Here is a 16,359-nt window from a genome sequence, read left to right on the forward strand (position 1 = left end):
GTCAGGCGATCATGGTGGGCTTCATCACGTATCTCGCAACATATCTATCTATCTATCTATCTATCTAGGATTGAATCCGGGTTGTACACCGCTCCTTTCGGCTTCTACCCGAACTCCTCTTACTTTTCGCTAGGAAACTCTGAATCCAAATCGAAAGCCTTGATTATTTAAGATGAAGTTGTGAAAGAAGCGTACGGACCGTGCCACTTCGGACAACCTGTGTAGCTGAAGGATACATGGGCTCGCTACTGATTGACGCGTGCGTACGGACCGTGCCACTGAACAACACGGGTCGTCCTTTGTTAGAGTTGCTTTGTGTTTCGATCATATATAAGACCTTAACGTCCATCCCAGTGGCCATCTTATCATCCCTCTTCTTCTCCCTGCGACCACGACTACTCACGTTATATTGTATCATGCAAGTTCAACTTTGGTGAGAATCGTCAAGCACATACTACTTCCATACACTTACACTATCATTCTCTTTTTACCATTCTTTAGGGCGAGGAACATTGCTCCAGGATCTTCAATTGAGGTAGTCCTCCCGCGGCCATTGTATCTGACGAATATTTCCCTCTCCTGCGACTTTCAAAATGCCTTCGCGCCGACCTCTCTGGTGCTTTCCATTGTAAGGACCGACCGACGTACGTCTCCACCTTTTACCATAGCGACTCTCATCGTCGGGCAGGTAGGTCATATTTCGCATGAATCTCGACTCTAATTAATCTAACTGTTTAATCATTTACATAATTGACAGTCTTTGACGCAACATATTCATGTTAGACTAGACGCAGGTATCAAATACGTACTAAGTGTTAAGGGGTCGAAGTAAGTCCAGACATTTTTGACTCCTGGCTGGTTTATATTCATATAATGCCTAGTACACTATCTATCTTGGGGTATCACTCTCAGGTGAACGGTACGTCGAGCTTTCCGAAGTGTCGTACGGGAGGACTAATTCGTTCTGTCAGATACATTGATCCAACCTAACATGGAGAGTGCAAATCAGAATTCCAACGATCTGGGGGTAACGGCCGCTACTCCTGCTATCACTATCTCGCCTCCGATAATAAACGGTACTCAACAGCCACCTTCCGGCTCAGGCTCTACCAATCCCACTGCCGGCAATGTTGCCACTTCCAGCCACCCTTTAACAGTGGCTGGGCCAAGCGACGGAGGGTTGACAGGGGATGGTCGGTTCGACAAAGCACCTTCGACCGGATTTAACTACTCGAGCGGTCAACGTCCCACTGAGTCGAATAAAACCGTAAATCTTCCGGTTCAAGCACCGAGACCCGAGCACTATGGGTCCGCTATGGGTTCCAATAACGGAGATCATGCTGCGAAGAAGATGAAAACTGAAGATGGGAATGCCAGGAGGCAGTATTTGCCCACTGGCACCGGAATGAGTGGACAAATGGGTGGAAGTTATACTGGTAGCGAAAGAAACGACACTCCTGGAGTCATCAATCCCAAAAAGAGGAAAGCAGCTGCCGATAGTAATACTGGTGCATCTCCTCTTTGTCATAAAGTACGCAGCCCCTATCATTTTCCCTTTCTCACCGTCTCGACGCCTTTACTTGTACAATACATCATCCCATCGCTGTCAATCTCCATCGATTACTGATCTATCTATTACTGATCCACCTGACCCACCTTCTCTTTCTATCGGCTTCCGCCTCCTTCCTTGCCCCTGAACTGTACAGTATTACATCGTTGTTTCTCGCAGACTAGATTATGTATATATAGCCAACCCTCCACAGCCTGGTCCCTTATCTTGACCTCTCTGTCATTATCTGGGACCAGGTATGTGCTTACTTATTATTACCTATGACTACGATACTCAATATATCTCTGTCATTATCTGGGACCAGTTCGCCTCCGCTCCGCTTAGTCGCTCCGCCTCACTCACCTGCTTAGTCGCTCCGCCTCACTGCCTGGCTTAGTCACCCCGCTTCCTGCTCCGCTAGTCACTCCGCCTCTGCCGCTTCGTGACATTAGGTCAAGATCCATTACTGCACTGACAGCCTACCGATAAGGTTGTCCTTGCAGGATCCGTAGACACCACGTCTTCCCCAGTCCCGCCCGATTCTGAAACACCTGCTGCCAGTATAGACTGCTCCACACTCCCGCACGCACTTGACCCCAGAGACCAAGCTCACGCTCACAACAACAACGATACTTGGCGCGATTGCCAGTCTCAACCTTGCCCCAACGCCCTTTCGAACTCGATCCGAGAGCCACTCACTGTGAGCAATATAACCTTCCTGCCAATTCCCCAACCCCGACTGCCTACTCCCATCATGTCGACTCCTGTCCCGCCTGCCCCAAATACCTCTGCTGAGGATCTCATGGCTCAGCTCATCAGACAAGTAGCCAGCCTTGCTACAGCCATGGAGGAACGCTCATCCTCCAAGTCAAGCATGAACAAACCCGAGGTCTTCAAGGGTAAAGATGGTGCTGAAGCTCGTCGCTTCATGGCTCAGTTCCAAAATTGGGCGTCAGAACAACCGGATCTCGCCAAGAGCCAAGTTAAACTTATCAAGTCCGCCCTGGGCTTCTTCACAGAAAGTGCTGGAGATTGGGCAACTCCCCATCTGTTACACTTCAGTGCAGAGAATCCCCCTTTCGGAGGAAACTGGGATACGTTCTTGAAGGAATTTAGCCAGCGGTTTGAACCAATGGACCCAGGTATGGAAGCCCGTAGCGAGATCAAGAACCTCAGACAAAGTAAAGGGCAGACAGTTGCAGAATTTGCCCAGAAGTTCAAGGATATCGGAGATCGGACTGAAATGTCTGATATTGATTTACGGGAACGCTTCTTCACCGCCTTACTTCCGGAGATCCGACAACACCTTATCATCGTAAACATCGCCCAAGGAATCGCTCCGACTTTGAAAGAGGCAATCAAACGAGCCATATCGGTGGATGTCTACCTGCATGATCCCACCATGACCGGCCGAAACACCGGACACGCTCCCACACACACTGCTCACATTACCCCTGCCGACCCTCACGCCATGGACATTGATGCTACTCATACCAGCACTGGGAATAGCAGGGAGGCCTTCCTTGCCCGTATGCGCGGACGATGTTTTGGTTGTGGAGCTCAAGGCCATGTTAAGCAGAATTGCCCACACAAGGAGACTACCTGCCGATACTGTGGACGCCGGGGACACCTAGAATCCGTCTGTCAGGACAAGTTCATGGGACTTAGTCGCGACCGTGGCCGACGCCAACAGCCTCGCCGTCAGCAGATCTCAGCCACGGCGGCACCATTTACCTTATTCCCAAACGAATCAGTTCAGATTGCCGCCTCAATCCCAACACCTGTCGCTGGACCTGCTATACCGAGCCCCGCTAACCAGGACTTCTCCACCCAAATTGGACAAATAAGGGAATTGTTGGACCGTGCTAATGCCATGTCTCCTCCGTCCTCTGGTTTTCAGCAGGGTTTTTAAAGAGGGTACCCGCTCCGGCTGCACCGAGAGTACCCCATAATCAGTTTACTATGTTCGCTACCTCTTCGTATGACTCGCTCCCATCATGTACAATATCATCTATTTGGGAATTAAATTCCAGCTCCCCACATTTCCGAATTCATGCGAAACTGAGAGGAAGGAACCATAGTATAACAACCGCAGCCATGGTAGACTGTGGAGCTACCGCCCTGTTTTTAAACCAAGACTTTGCCACCAGAAATCACGTAGCCTGCGCACCCCTCCATAAACCAATCGATGTATTCAATATCGATGGTACACCTAACCGAGCCGGGCGAATCACCCACTTTGCACGCTTAGCACTCACAGTGGATAACCAGGAGCGATGGATGGATTTCCTGATCACAAACTTAGGAGGAGAGGATATTATTCTCGGACTCCCCTGGTTACGGAAGGTAAATCCAGAGATTGACTGGGAGAAGGGACGACTTTCAGTAAAGCCACCCCGGGTACATATAGAGGAAGTAGAAGATGAGCAGACTTCACACCCTCACCTAGTGGCGTCTACTACCGATAGTCCAATCCAGGAACTCCTGAATGAAGGATCCCAACGTGAACCCAATCACACTGAGGCAGACCTAGAGGAGAATGAAATCATAACAGCAACGGAGGAATCCCCAATACACCGAATACGAGCCAATCACAAAACGCGTCGGGCATGGGTGAAAGCGGGGATATTGGAAGAACAAACAGAGGAAGTATGGTGCTCAGCAGGGTTCACATATTCTCAACAACTAGCAGAGGAGGCTAACCGCGATAAACCCATTAAAACCTTTGAGGAGATGGTCCCTGAGCAGTACCGAGACTTCAAGAAGGTTTTCTCTGAATCTGCCTCTGAGCGATTACCTGCCCATCAGCCCTGGGATCACGCTATCGATCTTGTACCCGGAGCACCAGCAACCATGCGGACAAAGATCTACCCAATGTCCTTGAACGAGCAGGAGGAACTCGACCGCTTTCTAGAAGAAAACCTACGGAAAGGCTACATCGTTCCCTCGAAGTCACCCATCTCATCTCCAGTCTTCTTCGTGAAGAAGAAGGATGGGAAACTCCGTTTCGTACAGGACTACCGGAAACTGAATGAGTATACTGTGAAGAACCGATACCCTCTCCCATTAGTTGCTGATATCATTAGCCGGCTTCAGGGAGCGCGATATTTCACCAAGTTTGACGTTCGCTGGGGCTACAATAATGTGCGGATTAAGAAGGGGCATGAATGGAAAGGCGCATTTGCAACAACTCGGGGCTTGTTCGAGCCTAAGGTTATGTTCTTCGGTCTCACGAATTCCCCTGCCACATTCCAAGCACTTATGAATGCGATATTTGCTGATCTCATTGCAGCTGGCAAGGTGGCAGTCTACCTAGACGACATCCTCATATTCAGTAACGACCTCAAGGAACACCGACAAGTGGTACGGGAAGTATTAACGCGACTAGAAAAGCACGACCTCTATTTGCGCCCAGAGAAGTGTGAATTTGAACAGCAACAGATCGAATACCTGGGACTTATCATTTCAGAAGGGGAGGTGAGAATGGATCCGGTCAAAGTAGCGGCTGTTCGTGACTGGCCAGTCCCTACCAACCTCCGGGAACTGCGAGGATTTTTGGGGTTTGCAAACTTCTACCGGCGCTTTATCCGAAATTTTGCAAGAATAGCTCGACCTTTGAACGACCTAACCAAGAAGGATACCACCTTTAACTGGACTGGTACACAACAGGAGGCATTTGACACCCTTCGAGAGGCCTTCATCTCCGCACCAATCCTTGCTCTATGGGCGCCAGATCGGCCCACTCGAATTGAGGTAGACGCATCAGGCTTTGCTACGGGAGGCGCCCTCATGCAGAAGCAAGACGATGGTCAGTGGCACCCAGTAGCCTTCAGATCGGCATCCATGCAGCCAGCAGAACGGAACTATGAAATATATGATCGGGAGATGCTTGCCATTATTGAAGCATTGAAGGACTGGAGGAATTTCCTGGAAGGACTTCCACAACCATTCGACATTATCACCGACCACTCCAACCTCGAATTCTGGCGCACAGCACAAGACCTTACCCGTCGACAAGCCCGATGGGCCCTCTATCTATCACGGTTTGATTTTCATATGATCCACCGTCCTGGCCGAGTAAACACCCAAGCTGATGCCCTTTCTCGTATGGCAGTACATCATGTATCAGATAGCGATGACAATCAGCAACAGACCGTCCTTAAACCTGGCCACTTCACCAAAATCGCCGCTTCAATCCTACGGAACCCCCTAGAGGATCGTATTCGGAAAGCCTCAGAACGGGAAGCACAAGTACTGGAAGGTCTGGAAACAGTCAAGAAGCACGGGTTACAACGCTTGGCCAATGGGATAGCTGAATGGGAGGAGGACAACGGGTTGGTCTATTACCGGGGCCGGGTATATGTACCAGCAGACAACAATCTACGCACCGAGGTACTCCGTCAATGCCATGATCATCCAACTGCTGGACATCCCGGATTACATGGGACACTTGACCTGGTCAGCACCCACTTCTGGTGGCCGACACTGCGCTCTTTTGTGGAGAAATACGTTGAGGGATGCGAGATTTGCGCCCGCAAGAAGATCCAACGGCACCCACGAGCTGTGACTCAACCACTGGATGTACCATCCGGCCTATGGGAAGAGGTAGGGGTCGACCTGATAACACAATTGCCTAACTCCCAGGGATACGACGCAGTCTTGGTCTGTACAGACCTGTATGGAAAACAAATCCATGCTATTCCTTGCACCAGCTCCATTACAGCCGAAGGTGTCGCCGATATCTATTACCGAGAAATCTTCCATCTTCATGGTCTTCCCCTCCACTTCAAATCCGACCGCGGACCTCAGTTCGCAGCTAAACTCATGCGATCCCTCCTCGCTAGACTGGGAATTAAATCAGATCTAACCTCCGGATATCGTCCTCAGTCCAATGGCCAAACTGAACGCGCAAATCAGGAAGTGGAAAAATACATCCGCCTCTACGTGGGACGACGACAAGATGACTGGGCAGAACACCTCCCCATGGCGGAGTTTGTGATTAACTCGCGGACTCACTCGGCCCTAGGCATGTCCCCATTCGAGTTAACCTACGGATACCTTCCCCTGTTCAATATCCCGGTTGGTCAACGCAGCGGCATTCCAGTGGTGGATGACCGCATACGGATTCTCCGAGAAGCGCGACAGGATGCTGGAGCTGCCTTACATCTAGGAAAGAAGCAACAAAAGGAGGGATACGAACGTGGGAAGCGAAAAGCACATCAATTCAAAGTTGGGGACCTAGTTTGGCTAAGTGCGGAGGACATTAACCTGCAGCTATCCAGTGAAAAACTAGGAGACCGACAGCTAGGACCTTACCGTATTCTGGAGAAAGTCGGACCTCTGGATTACCGCCTTGACCTTCCCTTGTCATTAGACCGCCTTCATCCTGTCTTCCATGTCGACAAACTATATCCATGGAAAGGTAACCCCATCAATGGCGAAATACCAACACCACCAGAGCCGGTGTACTTAGAAGATGAAGATGAACCGGAATATGAAGTGGAGGAGATCTTGGACAGTCGGGTACGATGGAAGAAGTTGGAATATCTAGTAAAATGGAAAGGTTACGATGCAGGACACAACTCTTGGGAACCCGCACCCAACCTCAGCCGGGCACCAAAAATTGTTCGGGCCTTTCACAAAAAACATCCGACAGCGGCAAAACCTTGACCATCGAGGGCAATGGTCATAAGGAGGGGGGTAATGTCATAAAGTACGCAGCCCCTATCATTTTCCCTTTCTCACCGTCTCGACGCCTTTACTTGTACAATACATCATCCCATCGCTGTCAATCTCCATCGATTACTGATCTATCTATTACTGATCCACCTGACCCACCTTCTCTTTCTATCGGCTTCCGCCTCCTTCCTTGCCCCTGAACTGTACAGTATTACATCGTTGTTTCTCGCAGACTAGATTATGTATATATAGCCAACCCTCCACAGCCTGGTCCCTTATCTTGACCTCTCTGTCATTATCTGGGACCAGGTATGTGCTTACTTATTATTACCTATGACTACGATACTCAATATATCTCTGTCATTATCTGGGACCAGTTCGCCTCCGCTCCGCTTAGTCGCTCCGCCTCACTCACCTGCTTAGTCGCTCCGCCTCACTGCCTGGCTTAGTCACCCCGCTTCCTGCTCCGCTAGTCACTCCGCCTCTGCCGCTTCGTGACACTCTTGCTCTTCCCCCTCATTTTAACATGACCGCATCTTCATCCTCTGCCGACCGTGCCCAATCAAGCTCCCCGCGCCCTCCTCCAGCAGCTTACCCGCGCCAGAATTTTTCGAATACTTCGGGGACGAACAATTCTCATTTGAATACGACCCCTCAGGCTGGTCCTTCCAACTATCAGAATACCAGCTATTCCAGCCGGAATCCATTTGCGCCTTCTCCTACAGCTGGGAATGATATGTAATATAATTCCGCTTTATGGTGTAGTAACTCCCGCTCGAACATGTCTACATTGTGGCTGGGAATCGTTTTCAATGAGACTCGGAATTGATAATGAACAGTCACGAGAACTTGAATACGGAAAATTCATAACGAATCAGGGTGAAGGAACTAGGTTATTTGTCAAATTTCATAACAAGTAGCTGTATGCACATGTTCCTGGGCAATCGATTACTATTAGATATTTCGCTGGTCTTATTTGCCTACAGTCAACTTCGGTTTCATGGAACTAACCTGCTGGACTCGGCCAGATTGAGAAAGATGTGTATTGGCACGGTTCGACGGGCCGTTCAAGGTGCCAACACCGCAGTAAATTTAGCGCTCTGGCCACATTTGAATCTTCCTGAACACCCATGGAGAAGACTCAGGTCTTTTCAGCTCCGACTGCTTGTCGGTGGCTTAGATTATTATCGATGGATGCGTTGCGTTGCCAGGGCAAGAAATCGCTCCTCTCCATTGGGCATGGATTCATCACAGGTCTGCATCCAACTAAGCCTAAAAAGCGCAAGTAATCTGATTGATATGCATATGTCGCAGAAATGGAATATGGAATGTCGAACATCTGATCTTCTTCGTACGCGTTTGAACGGTTCTCCGTATCTATATTATAGCACAACTCCACCCCACCAACCCCCCTTCCGGCTCCGCGTCATGAAACCCAGGACTCAAACCCCCCATCGTCGGGGCGAATATCTTCCACGACAACCTGGAGAGCTGAACTCCGCTATCTATATATGCTGGTGTGACGAATGTTCTAATTCAGGGGTGTGTGTTGTGAAACCAGGGGGTGATGCAATCTCTGGACGATATTTCTACAGCGAATACGAGCTACGTCAGCACTTGGCCAATGGTCGAGCAATAGATCGTGGTCGTATCGATGCTTCGCCTGAACCCTACTCCTTACCAACGATGTCCTTGTTCACTCAGTCTGAAGCCGCTCTCCCAGAAACTGTGTTTGACCCTCCAAATGTCGTTTCTCCTTCAGTATCCTATCCTCTTCCTCAGTTCTCTCAGGGAGACTGAAGAACTTGACACTCCCATCCCTGAGGCGTCGAAGCCCACGACAAACATATTATATGAATGGAAAACACTAGAGAACATTCAACTCCATCTGCATGATCTGAAGGAGAATCCTCTTCGATCTTGGATACCTGCCGACATTCAATTTCGAAGTGATCTGGGTGGATCCCCCGACTTCAAAGATTTCATCTCTTGCCTTCATGAGGACTCACGCAATTCAAGCTTTCTGGGACATGTAGACTGGTTGCGGAACAGCCGAATGTTCCTTGATAACACAATGCCGTTGAAAAAGCTTTCTGCTGCCTTCAGCTGCAAGCATAAAGTGGTTTGTACCGCTCTTGAAGTGGAACTGGAGTATTGTAGACGTAAATTAGAGGTGGAATGGGACGAACGATGTCAGAGGGCGGCTGGCGGTCAAGAGTCTGTTCATTTCACTGGTGCGATATTCCTGTCGACGAAGCAAGCTTTTTGCTCATCAGTCCTCCACTAGATATCTCTGTAGGCGATCTTGAATCTAGGAAATCTATTTTCTTCATTGTGCTTGTAGTCGCTGCTATGCTGCACATCATCTGCGATCTTTCGTCCGTTCCAGTTGGCTTTCTGCTCGGAAGTTTGCGCATCATTCTGAAAATGACAGATTGCGCCTCTCAGGAAACCGATATGCACATACCAAAAGATATACGAACCGTTATTGATAGACTCGCTCTAAATCCAACATACACCACTTATGTTTGCTGTCCGAAGTGTTTCCAGTTATACGATATCGACAACTATCCTGAATTCTGCAGCAATCGGTCAGCCCCTGCTAGCCCTCCTTGTAACCGTCGACTACGATCCTCCCTTGGCTCGTCACAGGATTCTCCACGTCCAACAAACCCAGATCGCCGGCGTCCAACTTCAGTGAGATCTTATCACTATCAGGATTTAAAGCAGTGGATTACCTGGATGCATAACCGTCGCGACATCGCACCACATCTCGAACGTCCTTATGATCCAGAACCACCTGCCGATGGGAAAGTGAAAGATATATGGGAATCCGCTTTTCTCCGTACCTTCCTTGGTCCGGATGGCAAGAACCTTTTTCTGTCTCCCAATGATCTCAATGAGAGTCGTCTGGTCTTTAATCTGAACGAAGACGGTTTCAATCCGTATGGCAATCGTATGGCGGGAAAGAAAGCTTCCGTAGGCGGAATTTACCTCGTCTGTTTGAATCTTCCCCCCGAGCTGCGACTAAAGCCCGAAAACATCTTCTTGGTAGGTGTAATCCCTGGTCCCAAAGAGCCGTCCGCTCATCAGATAAATTACATCTTGCGACCATTGGTCGACGATCTTGTGAAACTCTGGAACGATGGTATCTTCATGGCACGAACTTATCAGCATCCCCGCGGGCGTTCTGTTCGAGCTGCTCTGGCTTTGCTGGTTTGTGATATGCCCGCAGCACGACTTCTCGGTGGATTTGCGCACTTCAGCAGCAATGCTGATCCCTGTTCAATGTGTAAAACCTCGGACCTCAACAATCTGAATTCACAGTCGTTCCTTCCCCGAACTAATGAGGAACATCGTCGAGGGGCTCGTGCTTGGTTGGCTGCGCAATCTGAAGAAGAGCGTGATATACTTTTTCGCAGAAATGGAGTTAGATATTCCGACCTCTTGCGGCTTGACTACTGGGATCCTGTTAGGAATACAGTCGTTGACCCCATGCATGGTTTTTACCTCCGCATACTTCAGCGCCACTGTCGTCAAATTTGGGGTATGAACGTTGAGCTGGTAGACTGCGAGGGCTTATGGGAAATCAAACTTTCAACAGAGGAGGGAAAGGCTACTGCAAAAGAAATCTTCGATCATGGAACTGCCAGTAATCTGAGGAATTTGAAAGCTGACTCTCTACGATATCTTGCTCTTCAGGAGGGTCTTGACTATCGACGTAATAAGAAGGCACTTGCCGATTCACTTCTACAGTTGGTAAATGTATCTATCCCGCGACTCACAATGTAGATATCTGACTCAATTACAGCGAGTGGTCAGACAATGGCAAGCTCTGGGGCTTCAGGACATGACACGACCTGCTCAAGACATACCGTCACCCGATCACCCTTCGATTCCTCCAACAGCCTCGCTCTCAATGAATCAAACTTCCGTAGATCAAGAGCTTGAAGCCGGGCAAACTCCAAGACAAAGGGATTCGAGTCGGGCACCTCAAGACGATTCATTACCTAGTCACCGTTCGAGCTCTGCAACAGCTTCCTCGAACAATAAAAGTTCCGCAAATCAAGAGTTCAACGCTGCGCATCAGGCATTCCTAGATGGACAACCGAAAACTCATTTCAAGAAATTGTCCACCGAGACGATTCAAAAATTAGCAAATCTATATGGGGTCCATGCATTCACGCCAGCCGGTGCCCCTTCCCGAGCCAAACAAACACTGATAGATGCGTTGTTCAAATGGGTGCGCTCTTACATATCCTAGTTTCCATAGATATTGAATTGCTCGAGTCTGTTTAGAAAACTGAAAGTAATGTGGACCGAACATCGATGAACGATACTACGGTTCCGTATTTTTTTTCCTCTGCGGTATATCAATAATGCTCATATGCTGTTTGACGTAGCTCCTTCGAGTCGGAGCTAATCCGGCTTTACCTCCTCTCTCGACTTATGCCCCCATTGGAGCTGGCCCTTCTGCCCAGGTACGCCCTAGATGTTGATACATTTTGATCGTGTACAATGATGCCCGTTGTAGAATGCTCGAGTTCAAGGCGTATCACGTTCAAGTACTCATCATACTCAACCTGGGGAGCCCAGCCGCGATGAACATCTCAAACTCTTTCTCAATGCCACAAAATCACAAATTGATCATTACCCTGCTAAGGTTCTAGAGGGTATAGTTCACGCCGTCAAGATTTGGAAGAAGGCCGCTGCTGGCCCTCGACCTCATCGAAACAAGTCTCCGAGAGGTGACCTGTCTGAAAATCAGGTTGACAATTTTTTCGAAACACAGTCGAACGGTTCTCTTGATTATGAGCCATATGACCTGGATAACTACGATGAAGGTGATGATCGCTCAGATTCTTCGGAAGAGGAAGTTGAGATTGTGATACCTTCAACCAACAAAGGAAAGCGCGAGCTTATACATAACATCGTGCGTCAGCTCTCATTCTCCATACGATTCATTGATAATCACACCTTTCCCATACCTCAGCGATTCGAATCTGGTATCACCAGTGAGAATGGTCAGCTTTTGAACAAAGCAGCAACTCGCCGATCGGGCGTTCTAGGGAAAGACACTCTTGCTGCCATTCGAGAGGACATGGAAAAACTTCGAACTCCGTCTTGGATGGCTGCTGCTCCTAATCATCCCGGGGAGGCTTCGCAGGGAAAGTTCACCGCTGATCAATGGCGAACATTTTGTACTGTCAATTTACCTATCACTTTGATTCGCCTTTGGGGTTCTTTGCCACATGAAGAACGCAGATACGAAATGTTGGATAACTTCATGCATCTTATCACTTCTATTCGTCTAGCGGACATGCGGGTAATGACAGAAGAACGCATCCAAACTTTCGAACGTCATTACAGAGCATATCTCACGGGTATCATTGGTTTCGAGATGAAAGACCGTCTTGGTGGTTTATACCCTCACACTAGAGTCACCCCTTATCAGCACATGATGCTCCATTTCGGGGACCTTTTGCGGTTATTTGGTCCAGTCCATAGTTGGAGATGCTTCGCTTTTGAACGGTTCAATTACATTTTACAAACCACAAAAACAAATAGTCGGTTCGGTGCGCAATTTCTATGTCCAAGTGAATCAGTCCTCACGTTTGCTATGCTGCCACACATAGGGGAATTGGAGAAGACTATGTTCACTCGCTTTTGTATGATGCAAAAGCTGAAATCTCTATTCCATGGGGAGGCATTTCCGCCAATTGCGTGTGAATTGGCCACATTATATCAAGAAACGTTTGAAGACTTGGATGCTCGCGGAACTCGCATAAATGATGCCCTTGCCTATGAAGAGCCAAACTCGGATACGGGCACTGATTGGCCGGTTTCTTCATTGACAATTCTAGACGCCAGCACCTATCATAAGGTGCTCAAAATCAGCACGTCCGAGAATTGGACCGCCTCGGTTCGAATTCATGGTAGATTTAAGCAACGGGGCCTCACTTTTACTCCGCAAAAACGCTCGTTCTCAGACGCTCAGGTTGTGTATCATACAGGAACTGCCGAGGAATGGTCCGCTGGTTCCATCAAGCGTATATTCACAACCATTGGGGAATCCAAGGACGGGAATAGCGTTGGTGAAACATTTGTTGAAATACATCCGTACAGGTCACTAACGGCCCCGCATGCTGAATATGACAACTATCGCAAGTTCGGATTCGCTGGCGGTCGATTTTTCTATGACATACTCGAAAAGGAAACACTTCTTCTTCCGCTGGAGAAGATATCTGCTCATTTTGCATATTCAATGCAATCTCACTCGTTGATTGATGCTTCCATCATACATGCTCTTCCCTTGAACAAGGTCAATTTTGTGCTGATCATTTGTTTTCATCTCATTCTCATTACATTCTTGCATCCTGTTCAGGAAAGTGAATTTACCATCTAACTTCAAGGACCACTGAGCACCTTGACACTGAAGCTCTACTTATCTATTTTACTCTGTCTCCTGTATGTCTATAGCAAATAACTTGATTACAAAAAGCAATTGAAAGTGAATACAAGATAAGTAGCACGTTAATAAATTTGTATTGAACAAGTAAATCTATAATCGACGAGGCAGAGAAGGTGGACGACCAAGAATGTCAAAGGCACTTTGAACATAAAATTGAGCAAGGATCCTCTCCCATTCCACTCCTATTGAAGCAAGTTTAGTCAGATCCATTTCAATACCACGTCTCCAAATTACGGGCTTCTCTCTCGGCCAAGTATCCATCAGTGTCCAGAAATGCTTCAAAGCAGCATATCGTTCGCTCCAGCTGACGGCTGCTAATCCTAGATCTACACTGGCATGTGGGGTCAAAGAATCAAAGAGCAAGGTGTGGCTAATGAGTGTCCTTCTACTACGTTTATGATTTGCAGTCGCTGCCTCTAATTCGGCAACAGACAAGCTGGGACTAGGCTGGGGTCTGCTCTGGTCCAGTAGGTCGTCGACGTACAGCAGTTCTGAACGAAAATTAACCATGCATAGCTCACGAATGAGTTGTCTGCTTCTAGTAATATCAAAGTCACCTTCGACAGTCCTTGGCCTGTAGCTCATCCTTGTATCATATGATTTGATGGACTGCTCGACCAAATTTTTAGCATCCAACGCAACTTGTGTCTTTGGCGTGATGACTACCCCTTCTTCCAAAGGCTTGATAAAGGTATATGCAAGCACCTTGCGCCATACATCCACAGTTTGAGGGGATTTACCGGCCTGTAACATAGCAAGCCAAGCAGGCCTAATGTGTTCCCAGGTGTAGAAGTAAGGCGATTGACGAGTCTTGTCTTCCAGGCCAAAGAATAAACCTGGGTCTGGGGCAGGAAGCAATTTTTTCTGCGCCTTGATTCCCTCTTGACGAATGGTCTTATTTACATTGTACCATCCAGGTATGGCCGGAGGAACTCGCGGATCGTCATTTGGAAGGTCAGCAAATATGTCGCGTTGAGATTTCGGTGCTATCGATATAAGTAAGCTAGTGTTCAACAATGTTAGAGAAATCAGACGTACGATTGGTGGCAAGCTTGCGGTTCCGTCCCCCTCTTTTGGGAACTTGATGGCGAGACCGATGAGTACCTTGTGCATTTGCAGGAGTCGATTGTGCAATAGCAATAGTACTTGTTGGCGATTCCGCCGGTGCCATGATTCGTCCTCGAGCAAGTTCATAAGAAGAAGCATAGGCACCAGGAAGGTGCATATTCTGGAAAGGGCTCACGGTTTCGAAGCAGTTGGCAGTAGCTGAACGAATCACCGAAAACTTTATGTCAGACCCAGCCTGTGTAGTTACAAGAGGTGGATAGGGAGGATCTGCAGGCGCAACTTCTACCAGAGGAGGCAAGGGTTTCTTCAACGATACAACTGTTGTGATAATTTGACGGTCAAAGGCCGACCACGGACGTATGAAAAAGACAGGAAGGCCAGCTAGAAACAACATCCTGGCGTCTTTGTCATCCCAGACGAAGGATCCCATCTTTGTGTGCTGAACAAATGCAGGTCCAGATGTGTTCATGTCATTCCTCTTCCTTACGTCCCGGTGAAAATCTAAAATAGCTTCGATAGTAAGCCACGCTCGCTGTAATTCGCTTAACCCGCATTGTAGAACTCGGAGGGTAGAAGAAATACCGCGAAGGCAAGTGAGGCATAGATCAATAGTATCGTTGTTTTCTTGGATTAAGAAATGTTCACTGCTAGATATACTGGCCTCAGTGAGAAACACTCGAGTCCGTTGCCGAAGCAATGTTATCTTGTTCTCAATAGGCTCCAAGACACGCTTTGTCACTACTCCCTCTTTGCGCTCCCTCCCCTGCTCTGTAAAACCCATATCTTGTTCCTGTAGATTCATCCACATTACAAAATCCTCAAACGGGACTACGCCAGTTGGCTTCTTTGTGACAGCAGCGAAAAACGGATATCGGGGATTGAATGGTTGAGGCCAGGAAATTGGATCATCTGGACCATATCGTGCGTCACGACGACGATATAGGTCGCGTGTGGAGCCCAAGGGAGGTTCAGGAATATAGGTGCAATTAGGAGAGGTGACGAATTCTTTTGTACGGGGAAGGTTTGCACCACAAAGACCATCGGAGAAAGTCAACTCGTTCAAAACAGAGTATAGTTTGGTGAGATGGGGTGCGTCATTCAAGATTTCAGGGGATGTCGGTGATAAATCTGGAAAAGAGGGTCATTCAACTGCTTAGTGACAAAGTTTGTGTCGGTCCTACATGTGATACCCGCCGTACTCGGATTGTCTAGTATCAGAACCTTTCAATGTAGATCGGAGGGAAACACAAGTTCAATACATACTATTTTTGCGACGATTGCGTACCAGATCATTATCAGTCAGTGCAATACTGTCATTGTGAGGTGAGATGCATCTTTGATTAAGTATTACGATGCTGCAAACCTCATCGTTTTAACTAGATAGTCCTTGGAGGAATACAGCGAGAGAGAATATCTGCGAGTTGCGTCGAGGAGAAAAAAAAGCAAAAGGGTTTTCAGTGAAGGAGCAAGAGAATATTCGCGACCTGAGTCGAAGAGAAGACCACAAGAAGTGGTCACAGTATTATGTATATGCTGCTGAGAACGTTGAGGCTGAGTTCTCTCTCATCATTAGCGCCCATCTTCAAACACT

General features: G+C 48.1%; 4 protein-coding genes across 4 annotated transcripts; 3 read left to right on the forward strand and 1 right to left on the reverse strand.

Moving 5' to 3' along the window:
• Positions 1–416: 416 nt before the first annotated feature.
• Positions 417–1,355, forward strand: C8R40DRAFT_1068615 (uncharacterized protein; the record flags this gene model as incomplete). The annotated part of the gene is given in 7 exon segments (XM_046226027.1): positions 417–433; positions 502–644; positions 669–688; positions 758–828; positions 882–919; positions 972–1,267; positions 1,287–1,355. 7 exon segments carry the CDS (start codon positions 417–419, stop codon positions 1,353–1,355), a joined length of 654 nt encoding a protein of 217 aa, XP_046087357.1.
• A 6,706-nt stretch (positions 1,356–8,061) lies between these two features.
• Positions 8,062–9,307, forward strand: C8R40DRAFT_124317 (uncharacterized protein). Its single transcript, XM_046233585.1, has 2 exons — positions 8,062–8,482; positions 8,543–9,307. Exons 1-2 carry the CDS (start codon positions 8,153–8,155, stop codon positions 9,026–9,028), a joined length of 816 nt encoding a protein of 271 aa, XP_046087358.1. The 5' UTR covers positions 8,062–8,152; the 3' UTR covers positions 9,029–9,307.
• A 1,184-nt stretch (positions 9,308–10,491) lies between these two features.
• Positions 10,492–13,745, forward strand: C8R40DRAFT_1249550 (uncharacterized protein). Its single transcript, XM_046233676.1, has 8 exons — positions 10,492–10,987; positions 11,040–11,471; positions 11,528–11,572; positions 11,632–11,709; positions 11,763–12,161; positions 12,222–12,804; positions 12,865–13,550; positions 13,614–13,745. Exons 1-8 carry the CDS (start codon positions 10,517–10,519, stop codon positions 13,632–13,634), a joined length of 2,715 nt encoding a protein of 904 aa, XP_046087359.1. The 5' UTR covers positions 10,492–10,516; the 3' UTR covers positions 13,635–13,745.
• On the reverse strand, positions 13,746–16,332 carry C8R40DRAFT_1099110 (uncharacterized protein). Its single transcript, XM_046227844.1, has 5 exons — positions 16,132–16,332; positions 16,032–16,078; positions 15,950–15,976; positions 14,739–15,896; positions 13,746–14,686 (listed from the first exon to the last, which is right to left on the reverse strand). Exons 1-5 carry the CDS (start codon positions 16,134–16,136, stop codon positions 13,791–13,793), a joined length of 2,133 nt encoding a protein of 710 aa, XP_046087360.1. The 5' UTR covers positions 16,137–16,332; the 3' UTR covers positions 13,746–13,790.
• Positions 16,333–16,359: the final 27 nt, after the last annotated feature.

Source organism: Lentinula edodes (genome assembly GCF_021015755.1).
Source record: "Lentinula edodes strain Le(Bin) 0899 ss11 chromosome Unknown C8R40scaffold_13, whole genome shotgun sequence".
NCBI classification, from domain to species: Eukaryota; Fungi; Basidiomycota; class Agaricomycetes; order Agaricales; family Omphalotaceae; genus Lentinula; species Lentinula edodes.